This window comes from Watersipora subatra, chromosome 2 (genome assembly GCF_963576615.1).
Source record: "Watersipora subatra chromosome 2, tzWatSuba1.1, whole genome shotgun sequence".
NCBI lineage: Eukaryota > Metazoa > Bryozoa > Gymnolaemata > Cheilostomatida > Watersiporidae > Watersipora > Watersipora subatra.
The window spans coordinates 26,410,705-26,433,888 of NC_088709.1; the positions used below are offsets into that span (position 1 = coordinate 26,410,705).

At 35.0% G+C, this 23,184-nt stretch overlaps 1 protein-coding gene across 2 annotated transcripts in view; it reads left to right on the forward strand.

Moving 5' to 3' along the window:
* Positions 1–2,411: 2,411 nt before the first annotated feature.
* LOC137388721 (putative RNA-binding protein Luc7-like 1) overlaps positions 2,412–23,184 on the forward strand; it is a 30,003-nt gene continuing 9,230 nt past the window's right edge. The window contains exons 1-7 of one of the 2 annotated variants that reach the window (XM_068075175.1): positions 2,432–2,565; positions 3,095–3,187; positions 3,657–3,751; positions 4,124–4,333; positions 8,568–8,711; positions 13,694–13,870; positions 14,458–14,585. In XM_068075175.1, coding sequence (XP_067931276.1) covers positions 4,127–4,333; positions 8,568–8,711; positions 13,694–13,870; positions 14,458–14,585 — 656 coding nt within the window. In that variant the 5' untranslated portion in view covers positions 2,432–2,565; positions 3,095–3,187; positions 3,657–3,751; positions 4,124–4,126. Of the gene's footprint in view, positions 2,566–3,094; positions 3,188–3,656; positions 3,752–4,123; positions 4,334–8,567; positions 8,712–13,693; positions 13,871–14,457; positions 14,586–23,184 lie in introns of both variants that reach the window. The other variant, XM_068075174.1, reaches the window with a different exon arrangement.

Consider the following 23,184-nt stretch of genomic DNA (forward strand, 5'->3'; position numbering starts at 1 on the left):
GCTTATGATCAATAGGTCAGTTGTTCAAGTCATAAATAGACCGAGAATGGGCATCCAATAACAATTGCTCCTGTGCCAAATCTCATTAGCAAAATCTTATAACGGAAGTAAGACCATTTGTAGTGGAAACCCTAATAGGAATATTGGGTGAGCTTTCTGCCGTTGGTGCTCATTTTGAGTAGAGATGATCAGAATCAGTGGTGTAATATTCAGATTAACATATCGTGTATTTATTTGTACAACTACAGGCTTTTGCAGCATAACAGGAAGAGAGTTAAGTCAGCAGCTAATTTATCTAGTAATCTGATTGGCTAATGTAGATAAACATGTAAGTGTAATTATGATATAGATAATATATGGAGTTGTCTATACGGAAAGGGTAACTCCTAATTAGTTAGTCAGCTGTAGATTGTCTCTCTACAAGGAAACACGGAAAAAGGAGATGTCGGGAGAGAATTGATAAACACTGAAGAAGTCCGTCATTATTAACCATGACAGACACGTGTAACTTGAAACGCTGCAATAAAGTTAACCTATTGAACCATGTGTAGCAATGTATGCAATTGTTAACTTATTACTTTGCTGTGAGCCTCCTGATCTCACCATATGAGCTGCGTATAAATGTTTTTGTTTCTAAATTTAGAGGTAGAGCTCTTAACGTCTTCTGTAAACTAGCTATATTTAACAATTTTACTATATTTTTTCAACTTTTTTTTAGATAACACAAAGCATTTTAACAAATCTCACACTAAAAAATGTACTTAATGTGATAACTATAACAGACTTTACTGTATAACTCTGTCATATTCTTAATTGATTTTTAGTTGGATTTGTATGTACTGTACAAATATATAAATATGCATCTATAACTTTTCATCGGCATTGCATAGGTAATCATCAACAAAATCATGTTTTTTGTTACATGCCAAAAGAAGTAATGTAGATTTGCGGCCTATCTGTTCACATGAAGCACCTTTGTGCATAGGAAAATGTGCCAGTTTTTTAAAGCTAACTTTATTGGCCTTGTGTTGTATCTTAGATAACTACATGTACCTGTAAATAAAAAAAAACAATAGAAACCACCCAGATGTACGTACACAACTGTATATTACACAACTGTTTTCTGTTTGCTAACTAATTCCATTACATGTACATGTAATTCGTAAATTCTTAAACATTTTATTTGTTGCAGACAGGCCTACCAACCCAAGAGTGGGGCAATGCGTGAGATTTGGTTTTGGGCCAATTGATGTATCAATGATAGTATATATAAAATTGTGGAAATTGGGGCAAAAATCTCACGCATTTCTCACGCATTTTCATTTTTTCTTTGGGATGATTGCGTGAGTCTCACGCCTAATGCGTGAGAGTTGGCAGGTATGGTTGCAGAGAACAGGTGCTGACAAGTGATATTAGCGCGTCCATGGTCATTACAGACAAAGTAGACCGTTATCTGTATTATACATGGTATTCATGTAGAAAGCTAGTTATATACAGGGCAAAAGAACAAATGGGTCAATTTTTGTCATATTTTTTAATTGTGTAGCTCTATTTTTTATTGTTTAGATATTTTTGATAAATTTACCCTAAATCTTTGGCTAAATTACAAAACTTACACAGATGTTGTTCATGAAAAGTACCAAGTATATGCATGTACCAATAAATAGAATAGCCCAAATTGGAACTTCTTTGTACATCTTTATCTTATTGATGTGCAAGCATTGTGACTATTACCGTAAATATTATACCGGTGATAACGGTATTGGCTAGTAGAAGCAACACATCCCCCAATTGAAAGAGATCATTCGTCATCTGTTGTAATGAAACTGTTGCATTTTTACGGCTATTTCTTTTTCTTTTATTAGTGTTTGTTACTCTCCACAAGATGTAACTCCATCAAGCGAAAGATAACTTCTATTTGTAGTTGCCTGATTATTGTAGAGGCAATTATTGCTCTTTTTTCAATGCAAAGTAGCAATTTTGAACTTGGCAATTTATATGTTAGATTTAGCTTTCACCCTTGGGATTTAAAAATGTTTTATCTTCTCTGTTGGAAGGCCAGTTAAAACTGTTTAGAAGAAATGTCAACATCACTCTGTTAGAAGTTAGAGAAAACACAACTCCATGTTAGTTTTTGTGTCGCATCGAAGAGTAGGGTAGGTATCAATGGAATACGATATCAGCTAATGATAGCTGCAGTTCTATTATTAGTTTATTATTATTAGTTCTATATTATACATGTAGCTATCACATAGATTAAGATATCTCGTCATGTGTTTAAAAGCGTAAGATTAATTTTTCATAGAGGTATCAGGGTTTTTCGCTAGAGCGTTTTCAGTCTCGTAGACGGTTAATGTATAGCGCGCCGAATGCGCATGACGACGATTATGTTAGTCATAAGTATCCTTTCCTCCATCTTTGCAGCGTCAATTGCAGTTTGGCCTTGCTATTGTTGAACTTGAAGGAAGTATCTGTTTATCGTGGGAGAAAATAAACTTGCCAAAATGTCTGCTCACGATCAAATGCGTCAGATGCTTGATCAGTTGATGGGGACTGGCCGTGATGGTGAGTATTTGGGAGTACATTAGATATATTTTTGCGGATTCAGGTGTGTTTACACAGTTCTGAAAACAATCATGTAGAGTTTTTGATAGCTTATAAATTGATACTGCCAAAACTGTTTGTTAGGATGCAGAAGTAAGTGTTATAGAGCGTGCTTGTTCTTTAGCTAAAAAGACTGATTCTAATATGTTGGTAATTGTCGTTATTACTATTACGTATGGCCAAATTGTTCTGATGAATTCCTTGCCTTCTAGTATTCAATATAGGTTCCTACATCCCTGATTGAAACTTCGTGCTTTCTGGAATTTCTCTCATTAATTTATTATAGCTTTTATAGCTTATTCATTGTTAATATAATCAACTATGAAAATTAGTTTTTACACTTGCTGTTTGATTTAAGATTTAGACATTTCTTATAAGGTAAATTGTTCTAACCTGCATTAGTTTCAAAAGTGCAACTGTTGTAGGTGAACCAGAGTGTCTACACGTTGTTTTTTTAGTACTTAATATCTTATTTTTGGATCATTTCAAGGTTTGTCTACTAATGCCTGTTAGGCAAGAGAGACTGGGGCAGTTGATCCCTACATCTGTATAGAACACTGTCTTCATTTCTAGTCTACATGCCGTGAGTTATGACCGTAAAACAACCAGTCATCTCTTTTTGAGTTGATTGTCACTTTGCTGATAGCTAGTTGTTTATGTATTATATCCTTGAAGGCGTCAGATGTAAGTGCTGACTTTGACGCAGTAATTATAGCATTCTATTGGTTTATAGAGCATGCTTCAAGGTAAGCTCGGATAATGACGACTGTCATCGTGAAATTAAATACTGCTCGAACTGTCAATCTAGTAAATGTGCATTGGTATTTTGTGCTCGTTTGGGTTGGTTTGATGTGATTGTTACAGCGGATGGAGATGTCACCATCACTTTCTATGAAGAACCCCCAAAGCTTTAGTCCGTATGTCATCTAGTGTGTGTTAAAATAATGTTGATTTAATCACCAAATGTGACGGTTGTCAATTACACTTTTTTATTCACCTGTTTATGGCAACTGCAAGGTCCATCAGCTGAGTTTGCTGGATGTGTTTTGTAGGAGAGGAAAGCAAAAGTCGTGTCAGGTTTGACAGCTCGAGGGTATGTAAGAGTTTCCTTCTATCATGTTGCCCACATGATATTCTCTCAAGCACGGTACGTACGCTCACAAACTTGATCAATATACGTAGCTCTGCATTTGTTAGTTGTACCATTTGTTAATCCTCTCTTTGCTTATATTGCAACCTACAAAGTTGACAAACGTCATGAGTAAACAAACAATGCAGGGTTTTTGCAAGAAGTTGTTATAAATGGTAGTTTGGATGTTATCATTGCCCTCATTGCTGCCCAGACTAAAGAGAGATACAGAAGAGGAGGTAATATTATAGTATGTTAACTAATAAACTGTGTAACAGATCAGCTTCAATATGGAGTTCCAGTGCTAATAAAAATCTTCATGCGTTTTTTTACAAGATACAATTTTTTTGTCATATGTGTGCATCTGGCAAATAATTTTTTTTATTATAGAGGATGGACCTTGGTGAATGTCCGAAGATTCATGACCACGCGCTGCGAGCTGACTTTGAAGCTGCGTCCAAGGACAGAGACTACTTTTACGATATAGATGCCATGGAGCACCTTGAGGAGTTCATCGTTGATTGCGACCGAAGAACGGAGATTGCAAAGAAGAAGCTCAAGGAAACTCAGGATGACCTCACAGAAGAGGCTACAGTGAAGGTATGACTACCATCTTTTGTTTGTTTTAGTTTATAAATAGACTTTTACTCCGTGAGATAGAAAGGGATCTGCAGAATCTTTTGAAACTTTCTGAGAGTTGTCTTTTTTAGACAGTTGGAGTTGTCTGCTTTCATAAAAATAAATTGTTTCATAGTGTTTCGTAGCAACTAATTTTAGCAATTGTAAGGTGTGCATACAGTTGAATCATTATCCTCATTTGTGCTTCTACACGTTATCATGAAGAATACGTTTGATATGAGCAATGGTTGTAAACATACAATTATTGTCATATCCTGGCCCTACTCGAAGTGTCGAGCTCGCATGCAGTCCATCAAATGGTCATCACATAGTTTTAATGTTTTTTACTCATTAAGACAGGTTTTTACCATTTTTAATTGTCTACAAATAACAGTTTTACTGAAAAATTACAATTGACACTTTATAATTTTAAATTCTTTTCTCTCACACTTTATAATAATTCTTTAGGATGTCCATAATATTGGTGTTTGTAATGTTATATGAGACATCCATCCTAGCTACAGAACAAAGTAGTATGTTTCTAGTAAAGTTGTATGGTCACTATACGTTTAAAAATTTGTCAAAACTGCATGTTTTATCATTGATGCATATTGCAAAGGCTCTAAGGATCGTTATTATTAAAAGGTAACCCTCAACATATGAATGTCTCTGTATTAAGAGTTGACGGAGTGAAATGCTTGCTAGGGGCTTCTTTTGTGACAATTTATTAAGATGAAAACCTGCGCCATAGTGGCAACATATGAGTGTACTTTGAGTAATCTCTTAAATACTTGGTAGTCTGGTAAGTCGCTGTCACAATGTTTGGGTTAAAGACGTTTAAACTGCTCAGATTTGCATCTTAAAAGTCTTGTACAATTTACTAGGAGGAGAATTGTCTAATATATGCACCACCATTGTTTAAGTTTTCTGCTCTGTTGCCCACAGACTATTATTTTTAGCTATTTTTAGTTTGCCCCATTCAAAAGATTCTATCACAATTTCATTAATAAATCAATCAGCTTTGTCACCCATTTTTATGAAATTATACCCATATGTCCCACTTTGCAGTCATTTGCCAAAAACACAAGCACTGAAAATCTCTTCCATACCGACTGCTAAGTTATTAATGCTCTTGCCGCTAAAAGAACCAGTCGGCTGCATAGGCCCTTATTCTGCCATCCACCCAATCTAGCACAAGTGTTCACCCTTTGTTCATATATTGTACATGATTAGCCGTAACACCTACCGGTACTAAAATAATTTCCAAATGAATTTGAGTAACTTACCTGGTAAGCCAGTAAGCTGGTATTCTAAATCCTTACTAAAACAATAGCCGTGTTTGAAGCCAGCTTAGACCTATCAATTCGTTCTAGTAATAACAAGGAGAAGTATGTTTAACAAGCACTTTAAGCGTGAGTATTTTAACTGATGTAATGACTATCACCATGGTTAATCCAATATATTGTAAGTAGCTTGCGTGGCATAATGGGCAAGCTTGCCGCCTCGATAACTAGAGGTGATGTGTTTAAATCCAGTACGAAGCACACTATTTGTTCCCGAATTTTATATCTTTAACTAGACAGACATATATATTTATATCTATAAATATAAATAAAACATTGCTTTATTTAAGTCTATAGTTTGAAATTAGTTTAAACACCGTGTGATTAAAGTTCAAAAACACCTCAAAAATTCATTTTAAGAGAAGTGTGAGCGACCACATTAAGGTTCCAACAGTATTGGACAAATAAAAGCTTGTCTATTTTTTCATACAAGTTACTAATAGTTGTCATTGCTTTTACTACGCTGACATTCTGCTTGAAACAACCCTACGACCAAATAGAGCATGCCATAATGTTGGAGACGGCTTTTTTATTTAAAGGTTGACTTGCAACAAAATTCACTTTCAGTTATTTGGTATCAAAAGATTCACCATGTCTTACTCTGTTGTGTTGTAGGTGCAAAATATGTGGGAATACGATTACAAGCTCATAAAAGCACAAAAACAAAAAGCCGCCGTAGATTGAAATCTCTTTATTTCTCTGACGTAGTCATGAAATTTGGTTATCGTCTTGTCACGTGATGTTCTCCCATGAATTGAAAGGGCAACAAAAAGCTCAATATAAAACTTATCATAGCACTAGTTTATGACAAACACTTCGGGTTTTATGGAAGACCCCGTATCAAATATAAATGCTCGCTACTTTACAGTTTTGTTTCAGTTTGGTCTAATAGGCAAGTCGTAATCTGATCACGTGACCCAATACTTCGCAAATAATTTCTGCAGCACTTTTCGATTATCACAAATGACCAACAGGCTCGTCATGATTAGCAGACAATGATATGTACTCTTTCAAGCTAAGGCTAAAAAATTAAACGAATTTTTACGGTAAGTTATAAGATAACAGTGCTAAAAGTGACAGCATTAAAATGATGATAAAATAGACGCGTAAAAACAGACATGGTTTTATTGAATGCGTGAAGTGTATTTATGAAATATTTCGACGAATAAGGTTGCATGGAAGTGTAAACAGAAACCATCTACCACAACTACATCACATTTGAGCCGTTTTGGAAAGAGAATCCAAACTACGGCGGTCCCGTGTGGCTGCGATTAACTGTTCATTTTTTAGCTTTCAAGAGCTTGTAATCATATTTCCACATATTTTGCACCTACAACACAACAGAGTAAGACATGGTGAATCTTTTCATATCAAATAACTGTAATGGGAATTTTGTTACAAGTCAACCTTTAAAGTATGTTTCTTAGACTAGATCATCTTTGTGCTCATGGGAATTTATTTCTAGCTAAAATTATTTTCACTGGTATCTTGTAGTGTGAGGGGAGAGATTGTCAGGTGGGCTGATGAAACACAATAATTATCTGCACAATTATTCTGAAGTGGCTGTAGGTGGTCGTTTAGAGCAGTTGTTAGAGTTTCTGTTTACCAAGCCGAATGTTGCTAGTTCGATTCCTATATGGAGCAATTATTTTACCCACATATTTAAAAAAATATGTGGAAATAAGATTACAAGCTCTTAAAAGCTAAAAAACGAACAGTTAATCGCCGCCATCACAAAAACGCTATAAATGAGAATCCCTCTCAAAATGGCTCAAATGTGACGCAGTTGAACACGATGTGCTTCTGTTTACACTTTTATGCAACCTCGTTCGTCGAAATATGTTCACAAATAAACTTCACGCATTCAATAAAACCATGTCTATTGTCCTTAAGCGTCTGTTTTATCGTCATTATAATGCTGTCACTTTGAGCGCTGATATCTCAAAACCGAGCCTAAAATTAGTTTTAATTTTTCAACTTTAGCTCGAGGGGGTGGATATCATCCTCTGATAAACATGAGGAACCTGTTGGGTCACCCATAATGGTCAAAAAAGGCTGCAGAGTTTGTTTGCGTCATTTGGCACAGAATATGGGTCACAAGATCAGATTACGGCTAGATGAGGAGACCAAGCTTAAAGGAAACTGTAAAGTAGCGAGCATCTATATTTGATAAAGGCTTTCCAGTAGAACCTGAAATGTTTGTCATAAACTAGTGCTACGAAAAGGGTTATATTGAGCCTTTTATTGGTCTTTCATTTCATGTGATAACAACAAGTGTCAAAACAGTAACCACGTCGAGTCGAGTACGTCATCAAAATAAAGAGATTCCAACCTGTGGCCGTTTTTTTAACTGTTCGTTTTTGAGCTTTTAAGAGCTTGTAATCACCTTTCCACATATTGTGAACATACAACACAGCAGAGTAAGACATGGTGAACCTTTTGATAGCAAATAACTGCTATGTAAATTTTGGTGCACGTCAACCTTGAATGTCTACAACAATCACAAATGATAAAAAAGTATTGATACTTTCTGATAAAATTTACTAAACATTTGTTTTGTTTTATATTTAATGTGGTGGTCGCCATTGTTAAGTATTACTTGTTGAAGTAGTCTTCTATTGCTGAGAACTGGTTGGTAATGTAGAAAGTGGTAGTTATCCTACCTTTATACTCTTTTGTATCTGAACTTGGTTGTTTGTAGTATTGAAAGTAGTAGTTATCCTATCTTTATATTCTTCTGTTGCTGAAATTGGTTGTTTGTAGTGTTGAAAGTAGTAGTTATCCTATCTTTATACTCTTCCAGCGCTGAAAACAATTGTTGGTAATACTGAGTGCGGTAGTTGTCTTACCTATATATTGTGTTGCTGTTGTAGGCGGATGCCATTCTCCAGTTGGGGGAGGAGATTGGCACGAAGCTGGCGAAAGCCGAAGCTTGCGGAGCTGAAGGGAACATAGAGGATTCTATTAAACTCATGGCAGAAGTTGAGGAACTCAACAAGAACAAGGCTGAGGCAGAGGTTAGTCTTCATTTCTTCCTCTTCTAGTCATCTTGTCTATGGAAATTGCTGAGATATACAGGTCTATATTTGGTACATCTTGAACTTACGTTTGCTGCCGCTTGCATGCAATCAATCATTCCATGTAACGTTAGGGCTCATGGTAGGTAGAAGTTTACTGTCCAGGTCATTGGTTAGCATAATCTAGCGTGGTACAAATCATTGCTAATTTATCTCTAAATTTTAATGGAGTTAAACTGAATTACAAGACAATGGTGTGGAGCGAGAAGTATTGGCGTGGCTGGTTTAATATGTCACAGCTTGTTTCCATCGCAAAATAATATCATTATTATTAATACTCCTCCTGAACATAGGCTTTTGCTCTCAGCCATGGTTACCAATAAGGATAAACATGAATATTTAAAAAAATGTCATTAAAATTGAAGAGCTACGACGTATATTGCTTCCTTTCTGTTCGTGTCATAGACTTGGAGTGAACTAGAAATTTTCTTTCTTGCATGAACGCTTGAAGGGCTTGTAGGACACTTCCAACTGTTACAACTATTCCAACTATTACAACTGTAATTATGGGATGAACCCCATTTCTCTGTTATTTTAGGGCATGTTACATAATAATTTTAAGCAATTTATGCGGATTATGATAGTTTTAGATTGCCTTTCATGCCAGGCAGTTGAAGTCTTTTAATTTATGGTTATGCACTACTAAACATGCGTATATAAAATTAGTTTCAACCTAACCAATAGAGGGAGATTTTGCATTTTCTGTTTTTGTAATATGAGCATGAGTTTGCTGGAATGGAACCAGAAAATCATCTAATATTAAACTTTGCAGATCTTCAAATCATTGAAATGGCACTATGCTGTTTCCCTTGTCGATACATAGCTTAGATGCTTATATACTTGTCAATACATAGCAAAAGAATAACAATGCACCCATATGTACATTAATATCATTAGAGGTCAGATTAGTTTTTTGTGATGAATGTTAGGCTGTCTTAACGCAGCTCTTGCCAACACACAACAAAGTGGTAAAAATGTATTATCCACCAACTAATTTGCTTTGGCTGGTCGAGTAGATAAGGTGTTTCATCGTTTAATCACAAGATTATACTTTGGTTTTTGGTGTGTTACTAATGATCATGAATTGTTTAAGCAAGAAATTATTTTTATTCAAGTAATGTCAGCCTGTCACCATTTTACCAAAATGTGTATACTTTGCCGCTGTCAGACTTCTTTTAATGTATAAGTAGGACTGCAATATCATTTACCAGTCATTATGGCGGGGAATCACAAGTAGGTGTAACTATGTCTGTGTATGTTTTACCCATCGCGAAGAGATTGGATTTGCACTCTCATGCATAAAAAATCACATCATTTAAAGCTATGGTAAGACAACCACAAAAGGAAATTCTAAAGAATTCAGCTGTCTGTAATGGAGGTTATGGTAGAAGTCGTTGAGCGTTCATAGATCATTAAGTTCATGTTTGTTTTTGTGGTAAACAAGCAGGCCATAATTAAATTTTAAATTGTTTAAATAAAAATGTTTTTATGGTTTCTTTGATTAGGAGCATTTTCTTCTTTTTTGGGTAGACATCAAAATGTTGCAGTTCTTCAGGCATGTGGTACATTTTCAGTTTTGCTACAACCACAATTATAGAAGATGCCCTAGGACACTTATGTATTTGGGTCATCTAATGTTCGCGTTTTCGCGGAGTCATCCTCTCGCGAAAATTTCATGAGTGCAACTAAACTATCATAACAAACGAGCGAAAACGCGAAATTAAATAGCTTTGTTCATTGATATCCACAATAAAATCGGCATATAGAGAGGGACCGAGACGTCATTGATAGTCCAAGAAACAAATGGTAGCAAGCGATCAAATTGAATTATCGATCTCGCCCACACATTTTTACCTGCGGCTTACAAATACAAACTAGTCCCACATTGAAAAATTTTTCCTACTAGTGAACTAGACCTGAGGATTATAATCTGTTTGTTCCACTGCATTTATTTTCACATCACTATATTTTCGCACTATATATTTCGTGAAATTAAGTTGCAGCGAAATTTTACTCTGTGTGCCACTCACGAAACTAAATACTAGCGAAATAAAAGTGTCCTAGGGTATATGTAATGTTTGAAGTCTCGGTATAAACATTTTAGGCATTGATCAGCTTCAACATCGATAAGTGGTAGTTGCACTGGCACCCAGTGGTACAGGTCCCTCGTTGTTCATTGGAAAACGGCCAATTGCTCGTGCAGTATTTATTTGGCAAATATTGCGCTGTAATAACTCATCCATCAAGTAATAGTCATATGTCACTATTCAAACGTTCTCTAAAAAGTGTAATAAATAAAATGCGTGGGTAGGAGCTACATCTAATTTACTGTGTGTATATGTTCACTTTCATCTGGAATAAATTTGTTGTGTATTCCACGTATGGCGGCTGAGGTCATGGGCGCTAGTCTGGGGAAGCAGAAATGGCAAGGCCTTATTCGGTAGTTTCTAACCAGATGAGCAATTGATCCATCCTGTGCTAGCGGGCCAGTTTGCTGTTCGATGTTTACCGGAGTATATATATTTCATGTGGTATATTTCATTCAATCGCTTCTGTTCTTGCAAATAGTCTAATCAGATGGTTAATATAAACTATATGGTAAGCATCTTGAAATTAAAAACAGTAAGATTTGGTGAGAGTAACAAGGAAATATTTGCTTGTCCATAATATACTACAACTGAACCTAAAAGAACTTTCTGCGGCACAATCAATGGTAAGATAGAATAGAACAAACTGGTTTCATCAGCACCGAATAGTTGCACTATCGCTTTCTCCGCATTTCCTATTGCAAAGTCATTGTTTAGTTGGTTAACTTGATATTTGAATGTAAACTTGAGCAGGGTTCATAATTGGTATGATCTCATTAGGCGTTCGATAATACATAATTTATATATATATATAGATAAATAATTGTAAAGAGCATGACTCTGTCATCAGAAGCGATTCTCACGTTACAGAGATTATGTGTCACAAGTTACGTCTTCTATTTATGTTGTTATTCTATCACAACTAGACCTGTACTCGCGAATATATGAACACTGTCAAGAAACATCACTCACTCTAGTTGCAACAGGTCTTCCTAAAATGATTCGAGGAAAGGCGATATGGAAAATAACTCGAGTTGATCTTGTCCAACATTTCATTACTAATCAACTGAGTTTTCATAAAATATTTTGCTTCCAATAGTGTTTTATGGTAGTTTTATTGAAAAGATCTGTTTCCGTGCGCTCGTTATTCGGTTCATTATGTATCTTTTGAAGCTCGCAGAATTAGTATATTACACTTCTGGCTAGGCAATTCGTAATTGTCAATGGTACCTTTTTTGTCGATAATGCAATCCAACCAATTCATTTGTAGTTTGGATGTTTTGTAATTTATTTTACTTCTCTGGTTGGTAAAAGGTATCTGCGCGTTGACAAGCTGGAACCGAAAGGACTAGAGAAGTGTGGAGACGCGAATGTGATTTTTATGTGTCATGTTGTCAGTTGTGAGAATATTTTGAGTGTAAAACGATTCTGATCTGCGATGACACCAGTAAATCACCGCTAATTGACGAGTGTTTTGGTGCTGTAATTACTGCGACTAATGAGCCAGTTACTAGTTGCATTTCTGAACAGTCCGATTGACATTTCACACCTCCTTGTGATCACTGACTAATCCGACACCCTGATACACCTCTCTATGCCACTCCTTCATTGTTGTTCATGAGAAAATGCATGTTATTCTTGATGCCATCTGAATATTATCCTTTATCCTACTCGCCGTTTGTTGAAAATTCTCCGCTTGGCTGTGATTTTCGTATACAGAGGAAAGATCAACCAATTAGATTCTAGCTTTCTTGTTTGATTCTTAGCGGAACTTCCTTTTAATACAAAATTAGAGAACATTGCTTTTATTAATTTATTTACCTTTATAAAACTAAATACAGTATTGTGAGGGCGAGAGGTTTTATTGAACATTCTTTGCGAAACATTTTCTACAGTATTAATAGCATTAAATGAGAGGCAAATAACTATCATTAATCATAGCACTGACCACACACAGTATTCAGTTTTATGGTGTGCTATACAGTCTCTGCTCCTACATGAGCTAGTCATCTCTAAATATACTACAAGTTAGTTGAATTTTACTGTCTAAAAATAGCTTGGCATGTTTTTCATGCCCAGTATTTGCTCCCTTTATATCATTGTGCCATTCTCACTATAAAATTAGAAATTCTTTTATTTATTGTGGTCATTCCCGATGTAAATGTTTTGCTGTTTTTTTACATATTTGTGTTGAAGTATGGTTTGCTGTGTTATGACACATTTGTTTAGTAAATGTCTTTATACAACTTGTTGAACATTTTGATGAAGGGACAAACATACGTGAAGGATCCATGCTTTCTCAAATGTTGCTGTGCCATACAAGTTTGGGTCAGAAATTGATTTAACAATTACTAAACTATCAAAGTAATCGTTCTCGTGAATAGTTCTGATGTCAATGCGTACCAGTGTGCCCGAAAATGTAGGTCTTCACTGTATGATGGATACATTTGTTTTTAAAGTAACCATTAATGATGGCGTATGGTGAGTGCAATAGAAGCTCATTTGGTTTTGTGAAAGGCTTGCTTTTGGCTTTCCGTTAGGATTAAGTGCTGAAGACAGATCATGCAATGTGATATATTTTATTTATACATATATTTATTTCAGATTTAATATACCAGAAAAAAAACCTCAAGTTTTTTCAATGGCGTTTTCATTGAAACTTTGGGCAGATTCTGTTGAGTGTTTGTAAACCAAAATGTTTACTTCAGCGTTGCTCACTGCGAAGACCGAATTGTATTCGTTCTTTTAACACACTCAGTATCTAGCCATGACCTTTGTCTGTAGGATATCATCTCGTATCTTTGTATATCTCACATGTTTGGCTGTTTCTTGTAGGAGGACTTCAAGAACTCGATGCCAGCAAGCACTTACCAGCAGCAGAAACTGAGAGTCTGTGAAGTGTGCGGAGCCTACCTCGGAATTCATGATAACGATAGGAGGTTGGCTGATCATTTTGGTGGCAAACTGCACATTGGCTTCATAGAGATCAGAGACAAACTCGACGATCTGAAGGTAAAAAGTCGCACTGTCCCGAGGGTCAAGCGCTAAGCTGTAAACTGATGCTTAGTTCGCCACGCCTCAGATTGCATGATACCGGGGCGTATTTTGCTCTAGTTGTTTCTATCTGCACTGGCAATCTTCTACCTTTGATGTCATCATACTGCGTATGTAAGTGTACGGCAGATGAACATCATTTCAAATTGAGAATTGAATATGCTAACTCATCAATCTACCTAAACTACTTGAGTAATCTGTACAGAGAAAATTGATTTGACATTTTATCTTGAATTGTATCAAAAATTGCTTTCGCATTAAAGATGATGACCAGAATTAATTTGAAAAACCTCATCTTTTTTGTTTCAAAATGCTAAAAATTTCAACAAAATCAAAGTTAAATGTCAAGCTCAACAATATCTCAAGGGGCTGGTGCAGGTCTTCATACAGCAGTAGCACATGCATGTTAGAGTTGCCTCCGTTAATTACTACCTCCCTCTGTAGATCTTAGATGATGACAAATTCAAATCATTGGTTTCATACGGACAGGAATTTTTGGACTGTTACTCCGCTTTTACTGGCACGATTTTCAATACATCTTATAGAAAACAATGGTTGACAGAAGGGCTGCCCGCGATATGGACAGGGAGGATCGAGTCGAAAGAAGGCGTGCGGAAAGAGAGAAGGACAGATCAAGGTCACGAAGTAGGAAAAGAAGCAGGGACAGAGACAGGTAGAAAGATAATGCTATGCGCTCTGGTTTCTTGAGTCACTAAAGAATAAGTAGAAGTCTAACTGCAAGTGCTAAGTTATAAGGAGATCAGTGTAATTGTATCATGTCTCTGAGGCTAAGTTATAAGGAGATCAGTGTAATTGTATCATGTCTCTGAGGCTGGTGTGACAACCAAGTAATTGGCTGCGTGTGTGGCTGCCATCAGATATGGAGCTGACTGTAGGTAGTTATTCCATTTGAATCGGTCAATGTCACCAACACTTGTAGTTTATAACAAAACTCATGTCATCTATTGTTCTTGGATATATTGTGTTCTGGTAGTTGCAAATATTTGTTGCGATAACAGTAGTGAAAACTTTGCAAATGCTCAGAGGTGTGTTTTGAAGAAAAAATTTTCGTCGATTCACGTAACATTTACCAAGACTGTGAGCGTCTCTGGGAATGCGTAGCTACTTCTTTTGAGCAGATGTTTTTACCATTGGGCGACTTAAGCTGTGACATTTTAATATCAGATGACAATAGCAGTGGTAGTGTAATATTAATCAACATGGGGGACAACTCATCAAATTATCCAAATATGCTGATTTTATTAACATGATTGTATTTGTCTTTTAAAATGGTGATTTATTTGTGTCATCCTTTCTTCTTCTCTGAATGATTCTATTCATCTCAACCTGCGGGCTGAGTGTTCAACTTCTGGCAGTAATTTGTATTTGTGTTGATTTGAACTGATGAGGCATATAATGTACATATGAATCGGTGGCTAGTTGGTCTCCATCATTGTTACAGTTGATAACAATCGAACATCGACTTGCTGTTAACTATCAACTATATGATGTAGATTTGAGGTAGATTTATACAGACACTTTGATTTTTCATGGGAACTATGCATCTTGTCAATGCTCCATCATAATTCCACTTCTCTTGACTGAGTGAGAAAGTTCATGAATTGGGCTGGCTGAAAAGGTTTCTCTGTATGTTGGTGAATATTAACTGGCAACAACTTCTGATATAAATGTTACATTATAATTTGGTATTTGATGTAAAACTATCTCATTTGAATATAACATGTTTACATATTAAAGCATTTTTTGCTTGAATAATCTACGAAAATTTGTTAAATTGAAAGTTATTTCTCTTTTATTGGTGATTCAGAAGATTCTAAAAATATATGCTAGAGTTTTAAAATTTAATTTGTTTCATTAAAAAACTTCTTCACATATTGGAACGCATTTTGCGACTCAGTTGAGAATGTGTTCTAGCTTATCGCTACTTGAATGACAAATGCTTCAGGTGTATTTAGTCTTTGTACATGAAAAAGAAGAGTTGTTAGCTGATAGCATATATATGTACATCTGAATAAGTTTTATTATGAAATAAAACATTGGTATACATCCTGTATTATATCATGGGGTCGAAAATGTCTTTTTAAGACTAATGCTGGAATAATCTGTAGTTGAGGCATTTTTGTATATGCAAATATAATTTATAAAGTTTTTGTTTTCAGTATGAGTTTTAAATATTTTTATTGCTTATTTTTAAACCTAACCAATCTACACTTCTTTAAATATAAATTATATTGTTTTGACAATTAGTATAATACAATAAACAATCGTCTATTTCTAATACAGGTAAGTAAGGCGTAATGTTTAAATCTATATGTCAAAAAACAAACAGTATTTCTATGATGTCATGTTTTAAATGTAGAACTAGTATGTTATATTTAACACTGAAATTTTACCGAGCAAAGAATAATATGGAAAAGAAACTGCATAATAGTGATACCAGTACCAAACAAATTCATCAAATATAGTTGGCAGCTTTCCGCACTCGCATATAGAATTGATAGGAAGAGGATAAGATTGGTTTTTAGTAGATAGCCAGACAGTTTGTTCCTAATTTAGTAAATTGGTAAAATGTGGATTTTCATTCAAATGATTTTAGCTTTGCGGCGAAATTTCTCATTTGCTGTCATATTATTGTTGTGATGGTAGCATTTCTATTAGTTTTGATACAGGCATCGAGTTCGTGTTATATGACAATTCTGGTTCAGAGACCGGCTAATGAATATTACAGTATCGTTTTTAAAAACTACCTTCAAAGCTCATTTCCATGAACGTTATGAAATGGTGAAATGTTACAAAAGATTTAATGAGAAAGTCTGGTCTATTTTAAAACATAATTGGTTATCGTTATCGAACAGAAGTTATAGCTTTTGCCAAAATTTGTTCGTGACACTTCCGCTGAGCAGAGACATTGATATGATTCAAGCGATGCAGGCGTCTAACTCTTTATAGACAGCTAGAAGTGGGGACCACGTACTGAGTGAACTGCGAACAAGTCATCGTCGATGTTTCACTTAGTCTCCCCATCAATCTTACATAAAGACTTAATATTAATATAATCAATGCACACCAGATTATTAACAGTCAGGAAGCTAGAATAGGTTTTCGTAAATTATAGCATATCGGTACTGTATACTTTGGTATTGCGCTCATCGCTAGCAGAGGGCGGTCCAACTTGACAGCTCGGTGCTTGAGATCTTGATGGTATTAATAATATTCATAGATGTGATATTTCATAAGTGATACATTTAGCTTCTCGAGTCGTATTCATCGTATCTCTAGCGTTCATCGAACTTCATGAATCCTCCCAACTTCTATACATTGAAAAGTATTAGAAAGAATTCAGCTTCCTGAATATCACTCGCGTTGACTTGCAATATGCTATATTTGGGTGTGTCACAGAAACTTCTTACAATAATTGTCCAAAAATATGTCATTGTTCTGATCCGTGTTATTATTCATAAACATATTACATCTATTATGTAGTCTTCAGGTAATTTTGGCTAACTTCCATATTTGTAATATGCAAGTTAGTTAAATTTCAAAAATGTTACAACACAAATTCAGTTTAATGTTTGGTAGTATTAGGCTGGTTATAATGAATGAATGTTGCTTAGTAAGTTCCCTTTAGTGAATGTTTATTAGTTACAAGTATTGGCTGAGTGAACTTAGTTCCTCATGTTTGGTGGTGCCATATAAAATTCTATTTCCTTTAATGTCCCTTTTTTCCTTATTGGAAAGCATACATTTCATCCAATAGGCTTGTTGATTACACGCATTTTAAATATTCTGAATTTTTTACAGTTTATTAGTTTCGGGGTTGCCGCTGTTTCAGGCACTTTTTCTCCTAAACTGATTTATTACTTAACGACAAGCATTTTCGCTTCCGTGTCAAGAATTTCCTAAGATTATGTTTTGGCTTACTCTGGCGTTTGGCTGACTTTTAGATCTCTCTTCCTTTCATATAAATAAAAAGGTGATCTGGTATTTTTAATTGTTTTATTGCATCTCTATGCACTCTTTGGTTGACTTTGGATAAATCTTCATTTTTAAATTATAAACATAGTTGGAGAGTCTAGCTTATGTATGTTGGAATGATGGATATGAAAAACATAGAATCAGTATCGATTTTTACCAGTATTGTTTGTAGCACAACACGATGAATAATAACTATTGTACTAAAGCTAACTTCGATATGTCAATACCTCACAAGGGGCGCAGGTCATACCTCCCTTCTATTGTACTTGTTTTTATTCTAAAACATCAGTTGCTAAGAAAACTATATATAAAACATGGTGTTTACGTTTACTTGTCTCATATAAGTTGTTAGCATGTGTAAAATATCTCACTGTGTACGTTGTTTGCCGGTCTGTTAATCATTCAGTTTGACAAAGACGCAAAAAAATATTATCAACATGATCTTAGCCACGTCTTCAAAAGCTAGATGTACTGTTCACAAGTTCATTCAAGAAATTGGTTAGTTAATAAATCCCTTATTAGTAAATATCTGAGGGTGAGCGCTAGCATAACTCTGTATCTATAATAATTAACACAGAAAAAGCCACTCAGAGCAATATGTGGTTTTACGCTGTTTAATTTTGTGTTGTCAACTCGTCAGCAACGACATGGCTTCTCGATTTTGCATCTCTTCGAATGCGAACATAATTTTGTTCATGCCAGTCTAGCTGTTTGCTTTCTAGTGATTTGCAAAAATTTTTCAATTTCTTTTACTTTCATCGCTTCAATTTTTGTGAATGGTTAAATCTGGAGAGTAGCAATTGAACAAAAAATCATTGCTTAATGTTTAATAATTTACCAGCAATTTCAATGATAAATTACATCTCAAAATGTCCTCCAAGAGGTCACAAAGCGGCTGTTGATACAAGCGTGTCAATAAAGTTTCGCTATTTGAGTTGTAGATTTCGTTGTATTTGTTTTCCTTACAAAGAATTGTAACAAAAGTGGGTTTTAATTATTGTGTGAATCAAAATGAACTCCTTGCCCTCAATATTTTTATGTTATTCACTGGCCAACTGAATCGGAAGCAAAAATATGACTTGTCAATACGTGTTTGACATTATCTTCACGGTTATTAAGTTTGTCGTCCAAGCTTCTAACACCTCTATGTACATAATATGGACTGACTTATCACCTCGCCACCAGCATTTCATCATGACTTAGTGTCTGTCGTTCCAGCCGCAGACAGATACCATGCAAGATTGGATGAGTAAATATCTCTAGAGATGCGTGTGTAAAGGCATGTTCCTTACGCAATGCTTCCTCCTGCGTGTCCTATCCATCATTTGGACTTGATTTTGGAGTCCATTAGCAACGGTTAGGCTCGCGTCTTGTCTTCTTGTCGCCATCCATTGCCGTCATCTTGGGTCCACCCAATTTGATTCACAGATCTTTGTATGAATTTTTTAACAACGTTCTGATTGTCAGCTATTGGAAAATTTTGGCTACTTTGATTTTTTAATTGAATCTGGAAAGGTTTATGACACATTGTCAACACCATAATTTTCATTGCTGTTGTTATTTTAAATTTCTGTTTAAATTTTTTGGGGTCCTCAAACCAACTTATTTTAAACTAAAAACCCCAAGCTCTTTTCGTTGTTCTGGTTATAGGTGAAACAACCTAAAAATTTGTATCTTTTATGCATAATCATAGCAACCATCATATTTGGTGTAGTTGGCATTTGCTTTACCTTCCAAGTTATTTTGTTTTACAGCAATAATTATGTTATAATTTTTTATCAGTGTTGGTATAATGAAAAGTGTTAATTATCGTATGCAGTGCCTGCAACATATATAATCCAAATATAGTAACCCAATTACTGTTACCTTACGCTGCACCCAGTCTGTCAGCATTTTTAATTAATGTTTTGGTAGCTTTGCTACATTTAGTCACTTTATCTGGTGCTCTGCGTTTGACACAAAAAGCAGAAAATCTCCTGTTCCAGAATACATGACAACCTTGCATTTCATGGTTAAAGACATTGCTTTGTTGTGTAATACGTAAATCATCATGCTTGAGTGGAAGATTCTGGCATCTGCCAATACTATATATATAAACAATCCATCCGGATAATTTATAACAAAGCAAGAATGAATAAATAAAATGATATTTTATGTTATTGACCTTTTGTAAAATGTTTTGAAAGTTTAGAACTTTTGTTTGCTAGAATAAGTTTTGGGTACAGAAATGTTGATACTGAGGGCCGCTGTATGAAAGCACCGTAGTCTTTATATGTTTTAAAGGAATCGTTGTTGTTCTTTTTCCCTTAAGTCCTGCTGTTCTAATTTTTATCTGCAATAAACGGGTCTTATTGGCATTATGAATTCAGTTGAAACATTTGTAATACAACAGATGTCGGTATCGAGGATAATTTTCCGGAAGCATGTTATCAGCAGATATTTCTTACTTCAAGTTTGCATCAAAAATAGTGGTCACAGTTTTTAACTTGTTGGAAAACTGCTGTTTTAGCTCCTGAGGAAAAGGCATTAAAACAGATGTAAACATAGATGTAGATATTTACCACAAGTATATAACATATGAACATTTGGTCTAGTCTTAAGTTGCTTGGTTCTGAACCATCAACATTTTTATATATGTTTAAAAAGTTTGAAATTCACTTATTAAAGTCTGTATTTATGCTTAGCATGCGCACATTGAATTCTCGTGTGAGTATTAATTATTTATTCACGCTTGTTTTATTTTGGTAAAGAAATTAAATTTCTGTGCCTTTTAGAAAATGTTATTCCATGGCAGCAAAATGTAACATGATAATTTTTTATTGACTGTTCATTTTGTAGCTGTACTTGTGAGTGGTGTGAAAACAGGCAGGTTGTAAATGCATTCACCTCTGTTTAAGTGTCTAAATGCTCGGCAGCAGTGGGAACTTGTTGTGTAAAAAAGATGAACCGTGACGAGATAGCGCTTGCGGTTCTGAGATCTCATAAGGGTACAACCTTAGCATTTGGGAACTCAAAAAGTCACCACACCTGACAATGTGCGAATGGTTGAGTTGGATCTGACAAGCATACAAAAGCACTAGTGATAGGCGTCTGCTAGCCAAGGGTGCTGTGAGAAAAACATTTGACGTGTAACACAAGTCTAGGCTCTCAGTAGCAATTTGTTGAAGCTAATTGCTTTTTAAATGGCTGTTTATTTATGTTGGCTCAACATCGGATAGTAATGCATATCAATGTGATACTGTTAAGTACCGTGACATTGGTAATTTTAAGAAAGCACCAACTTTTTTTGCCGATTCATCTCGTGTACTTTAATGTCCGTGCTTTTCTCCTCGGAAAAATCTGCTTAACATTTCACCTGATGTTATTTTCCGACAAAGACTCAAGCAGTCAGCTGTCACTCTCTGACTTCCTTAGAGTCTTCAAGTTTAGAATATGCATGGCCGTCATGGCTAGCGAGTGTCTAATGGGGAGTGTGTTTACAAATATTTGAGATGAAATTCTACCCAGTTCATTGGCTCTATAGTGGGGAAGCAAATTTATCAAGTTTAAAATTTTCTTTTTTCTGTGAAAGTTAATTCTATAAAAGTTGCTGTTTTTAGCATGTTTTCAGCATTATCTGGATGTTGTGTCGTGATGGTCAGAACAATTTTGATGTTTTAAATCAAGTTGTACACTGCTGCTTGTATTTAATTTTAACATCGAATTACATTGCAACATCTAATTTATGTGAAGTTCTTATACAGTTCGTATTGTTATACAAAACTGCCCCATAGAAAGCTTTTTTGTAAATTATTGGTTTTTGCACAAGTTTATCAAAATGAATGCCACTAAAATGGTTCCAAAAGAAGAATGTAGCACAGTCAATTTCTCAACATCTTGGTAAGTGTAAAAAAATAGTTTCGTTATCATTTTGTAATACCATGGAATTTCCTGGAGCAATATTATTAATTGTACATATATTAAGTGTAGGTTTGCAGCCTTTACATTTTACCTTCTCGGATTAATCACATCCTGTTAGTTTTTCTTTTCAACATGTCCATCAAGGAACCATTTTAATAATAGCATTTAAAATAAACGATATAAGCAATAAACAACATTTTAATATGTGAATTTTAGAAGCTTTCTGTTGTGCACCATAATAGCAAAATATGAACAATGACACCAAAATGATAATAGCGTCACCGAAAAGTACCATTAACTTTAAATATAATTAGCGGTTTATTAGCTGATTATTTTAAGCATGGTTATTAATTATAATCATGTTTTCAGCAATAAAGTTAATGGCACAATTTTCTGGTCATTCATGCAGTATTCGCTTGAAAGATAACTTTTGATTGTGAGAATGTTTGCTTATAACCATTAATAAAGGCTTCATGTTTTACGAATATAATTTATTTGTATTATTAAAATACAGGATATTTTTAAAATGTAAACCGATCGCAACTGAACATGAAAAAGAATTAGCAGAAATTACTGTAAAATGGTTAAAAAATTTGTATCCGTACAAACAAACTGGTCTTAGTGAAATCTTGAGACGATGCTGAATGGATGGTTATTTATAAGCTGATATTGTATTTTAATATCAAATTTATGCAAGTCAGAGGTTGTCCTAGAAACTTTATATTATACTTCACCATCTCGTCATCTATTGCGCAAGGTTTTTATTTGCCCGCTGCTCTGTGCCATAAATGCCAGATCAAATCGCTAAGCTGGTGCTTTCCTGACCAATCAGGTTAATCCAGTGCTTCAATCGATCTCTAATGTCGCCCTTGGACCGGTAGTTATCTGTTCTTTAAATTGTCGCCAAACTTGAGTCTGTCTCCATTAGCTTTTGTAAATCTTCTGTTATCCTTGGATTTTATTGCCTCTCTTATCTATATGTAAAATATTAATCCAAGCTTTTATGCGTGGAGATGCAGGGCATTCTGATAGGAGTATGGTCATTAAAGGTATTGGCACTTCACTAATCTCCCCCGCATCTCCCCTACTTACTTTGCTCGTGCGGTATTGCACTGCTACAGAAGCTAAACAAATATTTCAACTGGATAGGTTCATAGATGGCCATTTATTGTATAGATTTTCTGAAAGCGCCGTATTACTTTGTGTACATGAGTAAATGATATGCAGCGATAGAGACATCAGGTATGCTTTCATGTTCCTTGGTTGTATATATATATATATATGTATATATATTATATGTATGTGTATATATATATGTATGTGTATATTTATATGTTACGTTTTAGTAACGTAACTAAAACGTAACTAAAAAGTCG